Below are 18,427 nucleotides of genomic sequence, written 5' to 3' on the forward strand. Positions count from 1 at the left end.
ACTCTAATAGCCTCTATTAGGCTGTACTAGGCTCTTGTCTAGCCTAGTCCAACCTAGTGGGAGAATAGACTAGGAGAGAGGGGTATTTAGATGGGTATACTAGGATAAACTAGGAGTATATACTAGAATAGGGTGTACTAGGCTGTACTAGGCTCTTGTCAGCCCTGTAGTTCCTCGCACTTGAAATAACCACTGTGTACACGGACAATAGTTTTTACAGGAGTTTGTGTGCACGGCCAATAGTTTTACATGAACATTTCTACGCTATAGTACTGTACTGCGTTGTACAGCCTAATATACCCTAGTACAGCCTAGCACAGTCTACTTGAGCCGAAAACAGCCTATTAGAGGCCAGTAGAGTCTAGTACAGCCATGTACACCCACGTCTAGCCTAGTCCAACCTAGTGGGAGAATAGACTAGGGGAGAGGGGTATTTAGATGGCTATACTAAGATATACTAGGCTGGATCAGGCTGGAAAGGGCTAGAATAGGGTGTACTAGGCTGTACTAGGCTCTTGTCAGCCCTGTAGTTCCTCGCACTTGAAATAACCACTGTGTACACGGACAATAGTTTTTACAGGAGTTTGTGTGCATGGCACACACACACACACACACACACACACACAAACAAACAAACAAACAAACAAACAAACAAACAAACAAACAAACAAACAAACAAACAAACAAACAAACAAACACACACACAGTTAATGAAGGATCGTCAAGGGTCTACTAGGGTACTTTACTGCCTCGTACAGCCTAATAGACCCTAGTACAGCCTAGCACAGTCTACTAGAACCGAAAACAGCCTATTAGAGCCTAGTAGTCTAGTACAGCCATGTACACCCACGTCTAGCCTAGTCCAGCCTAGTGGGAGAATAGACTTGGAGAGTGGGGTATTTGTGTCTGTACTATAGGCTATACTAGGTTGGATCAGGCTAGAATGGGGTGTACTAGGCTGTGCTAGACTCTAATAGCCTCTATTAGGCTGTACTAGGCTCTTGTCAGCCCTGTAGTTCCTCGCACTTGAAATTATAACAATCAGGCCTATTGGCATATAAGTCTGAGTTATATAAAATAAAATAAATAAATAAAGGTCCTGTACCTGCGACAGTAAATCTAGATACTGGAAATGAACAGTAGTAAAGAGCACAAGGAAAACGCAAAACTATTTCCCTTTAGGTGAAATGGCTGGTCTTTATAATATTTACAGATCGAATCAAACCAAAATCATACAAACTGGGCAATCAATCCCTTCAAAAAGTAAATTAAATGTTCCAGTCCCTTCAAATTATCCCCTGCAATGTCCCTTTAAAGGTGCCCCCAAAGTCAGTGTTCCAAAAGTAATCCCGAAAAAAGTACTCAGAGTATCCAGATTAATCCAACTGCTGTAGATCCTCTTCTGTTCAATTTAAACAGTCCAAAAAATTTACAAAACAAAAAGGCAATGCCTTGCTTACCGGAAAGATGAAAAAATATATGCTGCTCACCCAACCTTTAAGTCGGGCGTGGTCCGCTGGGTCCTTTGTTCACCAGCCCTGTTTGTTTGACAGAGCTTCCAAGCCTCAGAAGCTGGCCTACCAAACTTTATTTCCTTTCTCTTGGCAAAGTTCTTCGGTCAGACCGGCATTTCTTGCGTTTTACCTCTGAATTGGCATAGTATTGGCCTTTAAAAGAGTCTGTTTGGCAAAAAAACTAGCAACACCAAACTCTCTCCTTACTGCCCAAAATGGAACCCAGGCTCGGCGCCTCACTTCCTGGTCTTTTATAGTTTCCTGGCAATATTTCTCACACACATTTCCCCACAGCTCCCCTTGTGATCAAACCTTGTCATAACAGAAAATTGATGACCATGGTTCAATTACACACAACACATTATTATTGTATATCCGTACACTACATTTCAGTGTTAAATATTCAACCTTGGTTTAACAAACATATTCCCCTGTTATCCCCCAGTATGTTTAATTTTCTTTCATACTACTACCAGGCCAGGAAATACATTGTTTCACATTTCACATTTTATGTGGCAGTGTCACAAAATAACCACTGTGTACACGGGCAATAGTTTTTACATGACTTTGTGTGCACGGCCAATAGTTTTACATGAACATTTCTACGCTATAGTACTGTGCCTCGTACAGCTGAATAGACCCTAGTACAGCCTAGCACAGTCTACTAGAGCCGAAAACAGCCTATTAGAGGCCAGTAGAGTCTAGTACAGCCTTGTACACACACGTCCAGCCTAGTGGGAGAATAGACTTGGAGAGGGGGGTATTTTGGTGGCTGTACTAGGCTATACTAGGTTGGATCAGGCTGGAAAAGGCTAGAATGGGGTGTACTAGGCTGTGCTAGACTCTAATAGCCTCTATTAGGCTGTACTAGGCTTTTGTCAGCCCTGTAGTTCCTCGCACTTGGGAATAACCACTGTGTACACAGGCAATAGTTTTTACAGGAGTTTGTGTGCACGGCCAATAGTTTTACATGAACATTTCTAGGCTATAGTACTTTACTGCCTCGTACAGCCTAATAGAGCCTAGTACAGTCTGCTAGAGATGGAAACAGCCTATTGGAGCCCAGTAGAGTCTAGTACAGCCTTGTACACCCACGTTTAGCTTAATCCAGCCTAGTGGGAGAATAGACTAGGAGGGGGGGTATTTAGATGGCTGTACTAGGCTATACTAGGCTACATCAGGCTGGAATAGGCTAGAATAGGGTGTACTAGACTCTTGTCAGCCCTGCAGTTCCTCGCACTTGAAATAACCACTGTGTACACGGGCAATAGTTTTTACAGGAGTTTGTGTGCACGGCCAATAGTTTGACATGAACATTTCTACGCTATAGTACTGTGGCTTGTACAGCATAATAGACCCTAGTACAGCCTAGCACAGTCTACTAGAGCCGAAAACAGCCTATTAGAGGCCAGTAGAGTCTAGTACAGCCTTGTACACACACGTCCTGCCTAGTCCAGCCTAGTGGGAGAATAGACTTGGAGAGGGGGTATTTTGGTGGCTGTAATAGGCTATACTAGGTTGGATCAGGCTGGAAAAGGCTAGAATGGGGTGTAGTAGGCTGTGCTAGACTCTAATAGCCTCTATTAGGCTGTACTAGGCTCTTGTCAGCCCTGTAGTTCCTCGCACTTGGGAATAACCACTGTGTACACGGGCAATAGTTTTTACAGGAGTTTGTGTGCACGGCCAATAGTTTTACATGAACATTTCTAGGCTATAGTACTTTACTGCCTCGTACAGCCTAATAGACCCTAGTACAGCCTAGCACAGTCTACTAGAGCCGGAAAACAGCCTATTAGAGGCCAGTAGAGTCTAGTACAGCCATGTACACCCACGTCTAGCCTAGTCCAGCCTAGTGGGAGAATAGACTTGGAGGGGGGGGGATTTTGGTGGCTGTACTAGGCTATACTAGGTTGGATCAGGCTGGAAAAGGCTAGAATGGGGTGTACTAGGCTGTGCTAGACTCTAATAGCCTCTATTAGGCTGTACTAGGCTCTTGTCAGCCCTGTAGTTCCTCGCACTTGGGAATAACCACTGTGTACACGGGCAATAGTTTTTACAGGAGTTTGTGTGCACGGCCAATAGTTTTACATGAACATTTCTAGGCTATAGTACTTTACTGCCTCGTACAGCCTAATAGAGCCTAGTACAGTCTGCCAGAGCCGGAAACAGCCTATTGGAGCCCAGTAGAGTCTAGTACAGCCTTGTACACCCACGTTTAGCTTAATCCAGCCTAGTGGGAGAATAGACTAGGAGGGGGGGGGGGGGGGGGGGGGGGTATTTAGATGGCTGTACTAGGCTATACTAGGCTACATCAGGCTGGAATAGGCTAGAATAGGGTGTACTAGACTCTTGTCAGCCCTGCAGTTCCTCGCACTTGAAATAACCACTGTGTACACGGGCAATAGTTTTTACAGGAGTTTGTGTGCACGGCCAATAGTTTGACATGAACATTTCTAGGCTATAGTACTTTACTGCCTCGTACAGCCTAATAGAGCCTAGTACAGTCTGCTAGAGCCGAAAACAGCCTATTGGAGCCCAGTAGAGTCTAGTACAGCCTTGTACACCCAAGTTTAGCTTAGTCCAGCCTAGTGGGAGAATAGACTTGGAGAGAGGGGTATTGAGATGGCTGTACTAGGCTATACTAGGTTGGATCGGGCTGGAAAGGGCTAGAATAGGGTGTACTAGGCTGTACTAGACTCTTGTCAGCCCTGTAGTTCCTCGCACTTGAAATAACCACTGTGTACACGGGCAATAGTTTTTACAGGAGTTTGTGTGCACGGCCAATAGTTTTACATGAACATTTCTAGGCTATAGTACTTTACTGCCTCGTACAGCCTAATAGACCCTAGTACAGCCTAGCACAGTCTACTAGAGCCGAAAACAGCCTATTAGAGGCCAGTAGGGTCTGGTACAGCCATGTACACCCACGTCTAGCCTAGTCCAGCCTAGTGGGAGAATATACTAGGACAGGGGGGTATTTTGGTGGCTGTACTAGATTATACTAGGTTGGATCAGGCTGGAAAAGGCTAGAATGGGGTGTACTAGGCTGTGCTAGACTCTAATAGCCTCTATTAGGCTGTACTAGGCTCTTGTCAGCCCTGTAGTTCCTCGCACTTGGGAATAACCACTGTGTACACGGGCAATAGTTTTTACAGGAGTTTGTGTGCACGGCCAATAGTTTTACATGAACATTTCTACGCTATAGTACTTTACTGCCTCGTACAGCCTAATAGAGCCTAGTACAGTCTGCTAGAGCCGGAAACAGCCTATTGGAGCCCAGTAGAGTCTAGTACAGCCTTGTACACCCACGTTTAGCTTAATCCAGCCTAGTGGGAGAATAGACTAGGAGGGGGGGTATTTAGATGGCTGTACTAGGCTATACTAGGCTACATCAGGCTGGAATAGGCTAGAATAGGTTGTACTAGACTCTTGTCAGCCCTGCAGTTCCTCGCACTTGAAATAACCACTGTGTACACGGGCAATAGTTTTTACAGGAGTTTGTGTGCACGGCCAATAGTTTTACATGAACATTTCTAGGATATAGTACTTTACTGCCTCGTACAGCCTAATAGAGCCTAGTACAGTCTGCTAGAGCCGAAAACAGCCTATTGGAGCCCAGTAGAGTCTAGTACAGCCTTGTACACACAAGTTTAGCTTAGTCCAGCCTAGTGGGAGAATAGACTTGGAGAGAGGGGTATTTAGATGGCTGTACTAGGCTATACTAGGTTGGATCGGGCTGGAAAGGGCTAGAATAGGGTGTACTAGGCTGTACTAGACTCTTGTCAGCCCTGTAGTTCCTCGCACTTGAAATAACCACTGTGTACACGGGCAATAGTTTTTACAGGAGTTTGTGTGCACGGCCAATAGTTTTACATGAACATTTCTAGGCTATAGTACTTTACTGCCTCGTACAGCCTAATAGACCCTAGTACAGCCTAGCACAGTCTACTAGAGCCGAAAACAGCCTATTAGAGGCCAGTAGGGTCTGGTACAGCCATGTACACCCACGTCTAGCCTAGTCCAGCCTAGTGGGAGAATAGACTAGGAGGGGGGGTATTTAGATGGCTATACTAAGCTATACTAGGCTGGATCAGGCTGGAATAGGCTAGAATAGGGTGTACTAGGCTGTACTGGACTCTAATAGACTCTATTAAGCTGTACTATAGGCTCTTGTGAGTCCTGAACCTTTTCGCACTTGGGAATAACCACTGTGTACACAGGCAATAGTTTTTACATGTGTGTGCACGACCAATAGTTTACCAATAGACCAACAAAATATGCTGGACTAGGCTGAACTAGGCTGGACTAGGCTGCTCTGCGTGCGTGCGTGCGTGCGTGCGTGCGTGCGTGCGTGCGTGCGTGCGTGCGTGCGTGCGTGCGGGTCCACGGGAGGTCACTATATCAGAAACACTGTTTCCCATAGCATACTGTGGCCCTACAGGACATTACTGTACTATAGTCTATGTAAAACTATTGGCCGTGCACCCAAACTCATGTAAAAACTATGGCCTGTGTACACACTACAGTGGTTCATCTCAAGCGTGAGGACCTACAGGGCTGACAAGAGCCTAGTAGACCCTATTCTAGCCTTTCCCAGGCTGGACTAGGCTGCTCTAGGCTGGACTAGGCTTCTCAAATCTGGACTAGGCTGGACTAGGCTGGTCTAGGCTGGACTAGGCTGCACTAGGCTGGACTAGGCTGTACTAGGGTGGACTAGGCTGTACTAGGCTGGACTAGGCTGGCCTAGGCTGCACTAGGCTGCACTAGGCTGTACACTACAGTGGTTCATCTCAAGCGTGAGGACCTACAGGGCTGACAAGAGCCTAGTAGACCCTATTCTAGCCTTTCCCAGGCTGGACTAGCTGCTCTAGGCTGGACTAGGCTTCTCAAGTCTGGACTAGGCTGGACTAGGCTGGTCTAGGCTGGACTAGGCTGCACTAGGCTGGACTAGGCTGTACTAGGGTGGACTAGGCTGTACTATGGCCTGTGTACACACTACAGTGGTTCATCTCAAGCGTGAGGACCTACAGGGCTGACAAGAGCCTAGTAGACCCTATTCTAGCCTTTCCCAGGCTGGACTAGGCTGCTCTAGGCTGGACTAGGCTTCTCAAGTCTGGACTAGGCTGGACTAGGCTGGTCTAGGCTGGACTAGGCTGCACTAGGCTGGACTAGGCTGTACTAGGGTGGACTAGGCTGTACTAGGCTGGACTAGGCTGGCCTAGGCTGCGCTAGGCTGCACTAGGCTGTACTAGGGTGGACTAGGCTGTACTAAGATGGACTAGGCTGTACTAGGCTGCACTAGGCTGTACTAGGCTGTACTAGGCGGGAGGTCACTATATCAGAAACACTGTTTCCCATAGCATACTGTGGCCCTACAGGACATTACTGTACTATAGTCTATGTAAAACTATTGGCCGTGCACCCAAACTCATGTAAAAACTATGGCCTGTGTACACACTACAGTGGTTCATCTCAAGCGTGAGGACCTACAGGGCTGACAAGAGCCTAGTAGACCCTATTCTAGCCTTTCCCAGGCTGGACTAGGCTGCTCTAGGCTGGACTAGGCTTCTCAAGTCTGGACTAGGCTGGACTAGGCTGGTCTAGGCTGGACTAGGCTGCACTAGGCTGGACTAGGGTGGACTAGGCTGTACTAGGCTGGACTAGGCTGGCCTAGACTGCACTAGGCTGCACTAGGCTGTACTAGGGTGGACTAGGCTGTACTAAGATGGACTAGGCTGTACTAGGCTGCACTAGGCTGTACTAGGCTGTACTAGGCTGTACTAGGCTGGACTAGGCTGGACTAGGATGTACTAGGCTGGACTAGGCTGTACGAGACATTACTGTACTATAGCCTATGTAAAACTATTGGCCGTGCACCCAAACTCATGTAAAAACTATGGCCTGTGTACACAGTGGTTCATCTCAAGCGTGAGGACCTACAGGGTTGACAAGAGCCTAGTACAGCCTAGTAGACCCTATTCTAGCCTTTCCCAGCCAGATCCAGCCTAGTATAGCCATCTAACTGTGCGTGCGTGCGTGCATGCATGCGTGCGTGCGTGCGTGCGTGCGTGCGTGCGTGCGTGCGTGCGTGCGTGCATGCGTGCGTGCGTGCGTGCGTGCGTGCGGGTCCACGGGAGGTCACTATACCAGAAACACTGTTTCCCATAGCATACTGTGGCCCTACAGGACATTACTGTACTATAGTCTATGTAAAACTATTGGCCGTGCACCCAAACTCATGTAAAAACTATGGCCTTTGTACACACTACAGTGGTTCATCTGAAGCGTGAGGACCTACAGGGCTGACAAGAGCCTAGTAGACCCTATTCTAGCCTTTCCCAGCCAGATCCAGCCTAGTATAGCCATCTAACTGTGCGTGCGTGCGTGCGTGCGTGCGTGCGTGCGTGCGTGCGTGCGTGCGTGCGTGCGTGCGTGCGGGTCCACGGGAGGTCACTATATCAGAAACACTGTTTCCCATAGCATACTGTGGCCCTACAGGACATTACTGTACTATAGTCTATGTAAAACTATTGGCCGTGCACCCAAACTCATGTAAAAACTATGGCCTGTGTACACACTACAGTGGTTCATCTCAAGCGTGAGGACCTACAGGGCTGACAAGAGCCTAGTAGACCCTATTCTAGCCTTTCCCAGCCAGATCCAGGGTCCACGGGAGGTCACTATATCAGAAACACTGTTTCCCATAGCATACTGTGGGAGGTGTACACAGAGCACTGTTCTAATAGTTTTTGCCACCCTGTGGAATTATGCTTGAACTGCAAGATAGGGCCCTAAAAATGTATTAATAATAAACAAAGAGAAACAAATCAGTGTGGGTCATCCGTTGGACTGATGGGCGAACAAGTGGTGTCCACGCGAAGAGTCGGGCCCAGAGGACATGTAGAGTCCCCCCCCTGAATTTTCACGCCCCCATGGGCCGCACGGTGGGGACCGGAAATTTGGCCTGGTGCACTGGCCATAGTCACTATGTTTCATGCACACAAAACTTGATAAATGTAATAATAATAATAATAATAATAATAACAATAATAATAAACTTTATTTATATAGCACCTTTCATACATAAATGCAGCTCAAAGTGCTTTACAGAGCAGAAAAGATAATAAAAACAAAAGCAAAACAAAACAAAACGGCATTAAAACAGGCACAATAACAGTGTCAAATCAGGCAAAGGCAGTGGTACAAAAATAAGAACAGATATTTTAAAACTCAACTAAAAGCAAGAGTGAAAAGGTGAGTCTTAAGCTGTGTCTTAAAGATGTCTATAGAGGGTGCCTGTCTGATCCGCAGTGGTAGTTTATTCCAGGCCGTTGGCCCATAAAAGGAGAATGCTGCCTCACCATATTTCTTACTAGCCACCTTTTTGGGGAGTTAAAAAGTAATAGGAGCTCACACGCATATATCTTATGTGCGGCCGAGCATAGGCATGGTAACGCCCCGCCTGCCTCTGATTGGCCTACCGACACTGCCCGTCTCGACTGTCCAAATGACAGCTTGGCACGCGCGACAGAATGCAGCCTTAACTAACTTGTACGTTTTATTTTTATAGAAGAGGCAAACTAATATTGTTTATGCCGTTTGCTTTGATTGAATAATTGATCACACGTGTACGATGTACTATGATTTGATGTTGATTATCGTATATTAATCTAATTATAGTAAATGAATACTATTATACTAAAAAGGATAAAGGTGAAGGGAAATGAGACCTTTTTACAGTACACTAATGTTTCACGTTTACACATACAAATACATTACACAATAATCAACACAAACACTTTATTTAGAACACACCCAAATCAAATCATATTACGGCGTAAATGTTCAATCAATCATTCAATCAAAGCAAATGGCATAAACAATATGTGTTACAGGCAGTTCTCTTGTATCATACCGATACTGGAGCCTATACTTGTATTATTTTACACCACCTCGCAGCAGAGATCAGACTATCCAGTCAAGACAGGCAGTGTCAGAGGCAGACGAGGCGTTACCATGTCTAATTGTCTATGCTCAGCCGCACATTAGATATTCGCCATTCCCGCAAGCGTCTGAAATCACCCATCAACGTCTACTGACAGCGACATACTAGGGGTTGGAATATGCATCCAGCAAGCCCAACCCAGTAGTCACTTTGAGTGGCACCACACAAAGCCACGGGTGAAGATGTACTTTAATCCGGTCGTTTAAACGGACCCGTCACCAACCTTAATCCGGTCGTTTTAACGGACCCGTCACCAACCTTAATCCGGTCGTTTTAACGGACCCGTCACCAACCTTAATCCGGTCGTTTTAACGGACCCGTCACCAACCTTAATCCGGTCGTTTTAACAGACCCCTCACCAACCTTAATCCGGTCGTTTTAACGGACCCGTCACCAACCTTAATCCGGTCGTTTTAACGGACCCCTCACCAACCTTAATCCGGTCGTTTTAATGGACCCCTCACCAACCTTAATCCGGTCGTTTTCCCACTATTACTAACCCTACCCCAAACCTAAATATAACCGCAAGCACGTCGCACTTGCAACACATGTCGGACCAAAGCAAACTTCACTTCACAACAAAAAGTTGTTTGTGGTGGACACAAAAATGATATGAGCTCAAGTGCTCAACCGAGGAGGTATGGATTGAAAGTCTATTGCCTAACGAGGCATGCTACAAGCTGGCTGCTGGAATGCTTTTCTAGAGTCTACTTTATTATAACACGCCCAAGTCATGTAAAATAAAAGGGAAAACCTCGCCCAGTAAGGAAAGACCCCACCCAGTAGGGGAGTGGTTGGGGGAGGGAAGGGCTTCCCTCCCTATACCATAATGTCTGTCAGAAGACGTTGAGGGTTGATTTCACCCAACACCGTCTTTCCCTGTCCCATGTATGCCCATATATGGAGATTATTATTACAGACCCCAAACATAGTTTATGAATAATCTTCTATATCTGTCAGTGTTAGTCAGGGAGAGAGGGAGTGTGTGTGTGTGTGTGTGTGTGTGTGTGTGTGTGTGTGTGTGTGTGTGTGTGTGTGTGTGTGTGTGTGTGTGTGTGTGTGTGTGTGTGTGTGTGTGTGTGTGTGTGTGTGAGAGAGAGAGAGAGAGGGGGGGGGAGAGAGAGAGAGAAAGAGAGAGAGAGAGAGAGAGATTGGAAGAGAGTTTTCTAGCCTACACTCTCCCATGACAGGTTCCACTCTTGTCTAACTCACTCTGTCACTGTGACCCATCCATGTCACTCATTTCAGCCTCTGGGTAACGTGTGGGTGTGTGCCTGCATGCGTGTGCATGCCTGCATGCGTGTGCATGCCTGCATGCATGTGTGCGTGTGTGCATGCGTGGTGCGTGTGTGCATGCGTGCGTGTGGCCCTGGGTGACTCTCACAACATCCTTCTGAGTGCAGTGCAGCTGTCCAGAAGGCACAGTTTGACTACATCCACTCGCTTTACTATTCTATAGGTGCTAAAATAATCCGTCAGCATTCTGCAAAGCATACAGTATACCCCCATCCTCAAACATCCACATATCCTGGCCCAAACACTTACATTTTGTTTCTCTCCAAATGGACCCTTACAGGTCTGTAACTCTGAGATATAAATTAATGTTTTTTTGTTTTTTTACAGTTTATTGTTTATTTGGATCCCCATTAGCTGCTACCTTAGTAGAAGCTACTCTTATTGGGGCCACACATAAAATACATATATGAATGTATTTTTCATAATATGAAAACATTTTACAAGACAGTATAAGAAAAAACATCTCAACAACCATGAATACAGTTTCAGTTTAAAGTACAGTTACAGTATGAGAGAAAGATTTTAAACAGTGTGCAGTGTGTTGTACAGTGTGTTGTACAGTGTGTTGTACAGTGCAGATTGGGGGCCTGTTGTATACTCTCCCAGTCCCAGGGCCCTGCTGGACCTCGGACTAGATGTTGAGAACCAGTGCTTTAGTCCACTTATGTTCTATCACTTGTTTTCCGCTCCCTCTCTGAAGGCCACTGAGGCCAGGGCATGAGAATCATGGCTATACTTGCTGACAATCAGGAACAGCCCTCAGGCTGCGTGTGGTTGGCTGCAATCAGTTCAATTAGTCCTGGCCGTATAAAAACAGAAAGGGATGAAACCTTCAAAAGACGTGGTTAGACGTAGTGATCTGAGGTTGTCTTGGTTACTTAATTGCACAGATGAAAAGACCGGTCATTTAAAGGTCGATTAGTCATATCTCATATGAAGTAGTAGCATTCAAACCAGCTGATCATCACAGGCCTTGGGCATTATAGGCTCACAAGAACAGACTGTACACAGCCAAAGGGAAACCTCATTTTTAGATTAATGCTCCAGATTAAAACAAAACATAACCTCTAGGTTCAAGATTAAAGAGTTTGTATTTGTCACATGCTCACTAAGGAGTGGGACCCCCTCGAAAACAAGACCATAAATCTCAAGGGGTTATCCTTTCAATAAAGGTGCTCTCTCTCTCTCTCTCTCTCTCTCTCTCTCTCTCTCTCGCTGGGGTGAAGACGTGTGCTCTCTCTCTCTCTTCTCTCTCTCCCCCCTCCCTCCCTGGGGTGTGTGTGGGGGGTGTGGGGGACACTTAACCCACTTTCACGTATTCATTCATTCATTCATTCATTCATTCATTTATTGTTGATCTATACAAGCAATTTTTTGCTACTTTTGTGGGAAACTGTATTAGGAAAGTAATGGGGCAAAAAAAGATTTTTTAATAGTTTTGCCCAACAATATAATAGTACAATTTAGCATTTGGAATTGCAACTTCTGACATACTGTGGTAGAATACAGAATCAATTTGATCCATGCGGAAATAAAATACAAAGATAGGATGAATAAATTGGCAACAGAAGAGATATACAAAATATACCGTAGGCTACTGTAGAGAATGCAACAGGATGACAAAATTATATACATAGTGCAAATAGAAGTACATATTATGTGGTATACAGCAACTCTGAGCTAGAACATACATACTGTACATAGAGATACCGCCACTCAAACACACAAAAATACACAGAAAATAGCATGTGTACTCTTTGGTGAGCGGGTAATTACAGGTTAAAGACAGTTGGGTGCTATTATCACTTAAGCTAGCGATCTCTCCAGCAGGGCTCCTAAACACTACAGTGTACGGTATAGAACAAAGAGCTGCCTCAGAGAAATAGGAAATGAAAGACACAAAGAGAGCCTGTTTGATTAGAGCTGCAGATCTGACACAATCATGCAAACCACAGTTCAATATCCTGGTCTTTTGTTGCCATTCACGTTCCAAACAAACTACTGTGTCCCTGGACATAATTATGCATGCAACATATGGTGTTACAGTGTTCATGAGCAGTATGCTGTTGTTTCAGATGTAACCAACATAAGCATGCTGCCTAGGATCAGTGATATTACAGTATGTTTCGTGAATATGAAGTTTCAAAATGTGGGGGTCAGATGTCCCTTTGGCCTGTTATTGCTCTACATGTAAAGTGTCTTGAGACTTGTTGTAATTTGACACTTTAATAAAATTCAATTGAATTGGATTCATATCAAGCAGGAGAGAGCTGTCCCCTGAGCCAATTACTATTCAGACAGTACGACGTGCATATGGTGGGTTGGGTTCTAGTGGTTATTCACCGTGCAGGTGCAGCGTCCTTGTGAATCTGTTTTCATAGTGAACCTACAGTGTTATACAAACATGAGCTAAAACCATGGAGAAGGTTCTGCATTACTACATTGTATGATTAAGCATAAATCAGGCTTTAGTTCTAGCTTGCCACAATCTGCTGTGGTGTCACTTGATAGGCCTTGGTGAAATGTTTACTGTCTGCTGGTTACATCCAAGTCTGATTTCCCGACGGTTGCTCACAAGCTACTGTACATAACATCCTGATTGCCAGAAAAAAACTGCTCTATAGCTCTAGGTCCAGGACATCAGCCGTGCTAGTTTGTTTTAAATGTCACTGATAGCTAATTGTTTGAACACGAAATGCCATTTGGCTTCAGACGAAAAAAACTTGAAATGTCACGGATTTTGCCCCACTTCTGTACATTCGCACAAAATGCCACATTTGCAAGAAAGAGGATGAGGATGGATGAGCTTTCTGATTTGATTTCAAGAATAATGTCACGTGCCCCTCATTTACCAAAAGCTCTCTCCCTTTGATTTAACCATTTAAGCCAATCAATGGTGTAGTACACTCTACTACACCATTGATTGGCTTAAATGGTTAAATCAAAGGGAGAGAGCTTTTGGTAAATGAGGCTTTCTATGTTGTCACATTCCTTATTAAAATCATAATGACAAGAAAGCAGGTGGTCCTGCTGATGAGTGATACCCTGATGAGCACAGTCAGCCCACTGGGCATACGGCATAGTCTGTCTGTCTGTCTGAAAAGTAAAGCCTCTTTCCTTAGCTTTAATCATAATTGGAGTTATCTGGTGTGTAATTTGTTGCCACATAATAAACCAAAACATTTCTGTCCTATAGTGCACCGAATCAACCCAGTGAACCACTGTTCACATTTTACAAAGATACGTTAGCCCACTGGCAGTTCCGGATATGACTCTACAGACAAGCCGTCTTTTTTTGCTCCGTTGTATTACATTACATCATAACGTTGCAGTGGCACAGTGGCAACCTGTAGAGAAGAGAAGCTAAGCAGAGAGGTCCTTATCATCATTGTGCTGAGACAGCCACTTGATGCTTCCCAGAGCACAGTTAGTCCTTCTTTGGGCGCTCACAAGCACCACTCTGCTGCCAATACAGGACGTCCTCCACCCATCCATAGCATGTGGGCAAACTCTCTTCCTCAAATGGTTTTATTTTCCCTTCCATTGGCTTAGAACACATTTTCTGTCCAGTTTATTTCTTAGTTTTCAAGACAATTTAAATAATTTGCTCAACTTCAGTACTGTCCATTATTATTATTATTATTATTGATAATTATATTGTATAATGTATTTTTTGTATATTTTTTATAAAATGGTGTCATCCGATGCACTCATCTCAACCCCAGTGCTGTGAAAGCCATATGAATAATGTTTATAATACTTTTCTGTACATTTTCAGGCCTGGACGGCTAGGGTAGCTGTCCAGGCTATAGGCACTGATGTTGACAGCGTGTTGCGTATTCAACTCCCGATCCCGACAAACTTTGCGGCGTGTCACTCCCCTTCTCTCTCTCCCCATTTTCTGTCAGTACTGTGATATATCAATAAAGGCAAAAGCCCCCCATCTTTAAAAACAAATTAGACATTTTCACAGTATCGCAGGATATCAACAGTCACTTCATTAGGATGAGGCTCAGCGATGACTCATCTCCTGAATCCTCTGGACATAAATCATCCTCTGCTTTGACAGAAAGAACAAACCAGAAGACCTCTGAGCATCTCGATTAACCCTAATCCTCTCTCTCTTTGTCTCTCTCTCTCTCTGCAGGGCAGGAGAGCTTCAACTCTCGCTCCCTGGCCTTGCAGGCCCAGAAGAAGATCCTGAGCAAGATGGCGACCATGGCCGTGGCAAACCTGCTGACAGACGACACCAGCAGCGAGATACTGGACGAGCTCTACAAAGCCAGCCGCGAGTTCACCAAGAGCAAAAAAGAGGCCCACAAGGTCATCAAAGACGTCATCAAGATCGCCCTCAAGATCGGCATCCTCTACCGCAACCACCAGTTCAGCCCCGACGAGCTGGACACGGTGGAGCGCTTCAAGAAGAAGATGAACCAGGCGGCCATGACAGCGGTCAGCTTCTATGAGGTGGAGTACACCTTCGACCGGAATATTCTGTCGGAGCTGCTGCTGGAGTGCAGGGACCTGCTCCATCTGCTCGTGGAGCAGCACCTGACGGTGCGGTCGCACGCACGCATCGATCACGTCTTCAACCACTTCGCCCACGCAGATTTCCTGGCCGAGCTGTACGGGGACGGTGAGGAGTACAGACTCTATCTGAGGAAGATCTGCCAAGGCATCAACAAATTGCTGGACGAGGGGACGCTTTAACTGTCACTCTCCACTTTTGATGTTCGGATATGTCTACCTACTTCCTTCTGTTTTTCCATCTTTCATTGAACTGCTCGCACCCCCACACCAGGAAAGCCCTTTCACATTTTGCATCCATTTCCATTAAAGGGGAATACCACTCATTTTCAACATTGAATTATGTAATTATTAATATAGCTTACAGTTGTTGTGTGGAAATAATAAACAAGAATGACGACACCTTGATCCATGACCCCAAGTTCTAGACCTACAGTTCTAGGCTACACAGAAGGGGGGGGGACCTTGTTTTTATTACTTCCACACAACAACTATATGTTATGATGATGACATGGTTCAATGTTGAAAATGAGTGGTATTCCTCTTTAAGCTGACTGGTTTTTAAAATAGGTTTGATGTAAACTAAGTTCAGCTCGTTTTGCAGTTCTCTGATCCAGTCTAGAGTGTATATCCCCTCGTGTCACCAGGTGGCGTAAACTAGAGCGGATATTGATATTAGCCTGTGCTCCTCTAAAATAATTCCCTCCGATCAGAGGCATCATGATTTTAGTTTACCCATAAACCTGTTAAGTAGTGCACGTCTTTAAAATAAACAATGTCCAAAATTGTAGCAACTGGCAAGACCAGGTTACTCGATTCGGCATTTATGTGGGGGAACAATAACTTTGTGGCGTCCAACCGGATAATTATATAACCGGATATTAATAGGGGAACACCAAGCTTTCTTCCGTGTGCAGAAGTCCTGGTGACGCAAGGAGGTTTGATGATCTTCCTATTCACTGGGGCAGTGTGTGCCACTTTACATCAATATGGTTGCTGTCAGGCAGAAACCTTGTATCTCCATATTTCATGCTTTTATGGTTTATGTTATGCCCTATTTTATACTTCGTTTTGCAGTGTCATGCAAAAGTAGCAGTCTTGAATATGACATGCCCAAATTGGGGACACCAGATTGACAGTGTTTGTCTGGGTTAAGTGTGGGTTTTATTAATATTTAACCAATGAATGGGTATAACAAGAGCTTGTGACATAATGAGAACTACATTGGATCAATTGGAGCATATGTTATTTTTTCCATTTTGTGAACAGTAATGGTTTTAGACATACAAGGTTTACACCTGACAGCGATATGAATTGTACCAAGTCATTGTTCCTTTTGTGTATCAATGTGTGCTGTATCCAGGCCACCAATGGCCAAACAATTATGTGAGGAGGAAGTAGGGATATTGGAATATGAAATATAGTGTCAGGAGATCTGCCATTATTTGTGATCACCAGGCAGTTGATTTAATGTGTTAATTTAATTCTGTGAGTACAAATGGAACCAAATGGACCCATAAGGGTGCACAGTTGCACACTCAAAGTTGAATTAACACTGAGGACTGAGGTCAACATTTTCCAGCTTAAGGATTGGAATTCAGACCACAACGAATAATATGTTGTAAATACAGTAAAGACTTATCCCTATTATGTGGATGATGTGATGTCTTACAAACACAATGTTTAAGAGAAGGCCAAATCAGTCAATGTCTATATCACAGAGTCCTGCCAAATATGTAAATGTAATGACTTTGAGCGCTGTCAAATGCCTTCATGACAACTCTTTCTTTTAGCCTGTGGCTTCCAAATAACTTTTCATTCTGCCTTTGCATGGTGCCACAGCTAGATTAGATTGATTACAGGTCCTTAAAGCCATAGTACCCAGGGACATTATTGTGTCGCAAGGGGAAATTATGCCACAAATCTTATAATTACAGCAGTTCATTTGTATCAGAGCTGCAGTAAAAATCCAGCATAAGCAGCATGTCCTCTGGACTGGCCTTGACAGAGTTAGCTGTATGTGACTGCGTACACACATTCTGTGTGTGTGTGTGTGTGTGTGTGTGTGTGTGTGTGTGTGTGTGTGTGTGTGTGTGTGTGTGTGTGTGTGTGTGTGTGTGACTGTGTGCATGCGTGTTTGTGTGTGCACATCTTTGTATGTGATCACCTTGAATCACTTGTTTGTACATAAATCCAACTACAATATGGCACAGTGTGTGTTTAATATGGCACAGTGTGTGTTTAATATGGCACAGTGTGTGTGTGTGTGTGTGTGTGTGTGTGTGTGTGTGTGTGTGTGTGTGTGTGTGTGTGTGTGTGTGTGTGTGTGTGTGTGTGTGTGTGTGTGTGTGTGTGTGTGTGTGTGTGTGTGTCTATCTTCTACCAGGGTGTAACACTTTTTTGTCTTTTATTAAAGATTCCATGTAAACTTGTGTCGATAATTATTTGCATTTCTTTTGTATCAGTTAGATGTGCTCAATGTTAAATTAATCATCGCACATGGTGGTTTCTGGTTTTTACCAAATGATTTCTAGAACCATTTGAATAATGACAGACTTTCAAGGTCAATATGACGATGTACAGTGCCAGTGGTGGTATTGTTTTTTTGAGAATCTACTTTTGTAACTGATACTGACTGTCAGTGGTGGAAAAAGTAGGCCTACTCACATTTTGTACTTGAGTAAAAGTATCAATAACGCAATATAGAAATACTATACAGAGTAAGCTCAGTGGCCTTGTGGTTATAAGTTTCCGCCCTGAGACTGGGAGGTCGGGGTTCAATCCCCGGCCGGGTCATACCAAAGATGGTTTATGTATGAAGATGGGCCAACTTCATTGGAGCCACTAGAGGCGAAATGGTACACAAAGCCTACAAATGGTCTCCTAAATATAGTAGGCGTGGTTTGCTTCTCCCCGACCTCCACCCTCCCCCCCTGACAACAACACTGTTTCCACACTCAGTCTAGTAGGTGGCGGTAATGCACCATTTAGGTTTGCCAACCGCCATGAAACCCGATAGAAGAAGAAGACAACAACACTGACAAGTCATTTAACAAAGTACATTGAAAACAACTGACAAGGTGTA

General features: G+C 44.7%; 1 protein-coding gene across 1 annotated transcript in view; it reads left to right on the forward strand.

Annotated features, from left to right (window-relative positions):
* The window catches only part of tnfaip8l3 (tumor necrosis factor, alpha-induced protein 8-like 3), a 40,818-nt gene extending 23,054 nt beyond the window's left edge, over positions 1-17,764 (forward strand). Inside the window, exon 2 of the mRNA XM_079497011.1 lies at positions 14,963-17,764. Within this exon, the coding sequence (XP_079353137.1) occupies positions 14,963-15,525 (563 nt within the window). The 3' untranslated portion in view covers positions 15,526-17,764. The remainder of the gene's footprint in view (positions 1-14,962) is intronic.
* Positions 17,765-18,427: the final 663 nt, after the last annotated feature.

This window comes from Electrona antarctica (genome assembly GCF_951216825.1).
Source record: "Electrona antarctica genome assembly, chromosome: 3".
NCBI classification, from domain to species: Eukaryota; Metazoa; Chordata; class Actinopteri; order Myctophiformes; family Myctophidae; genus Electrona; species Electrona antarctica.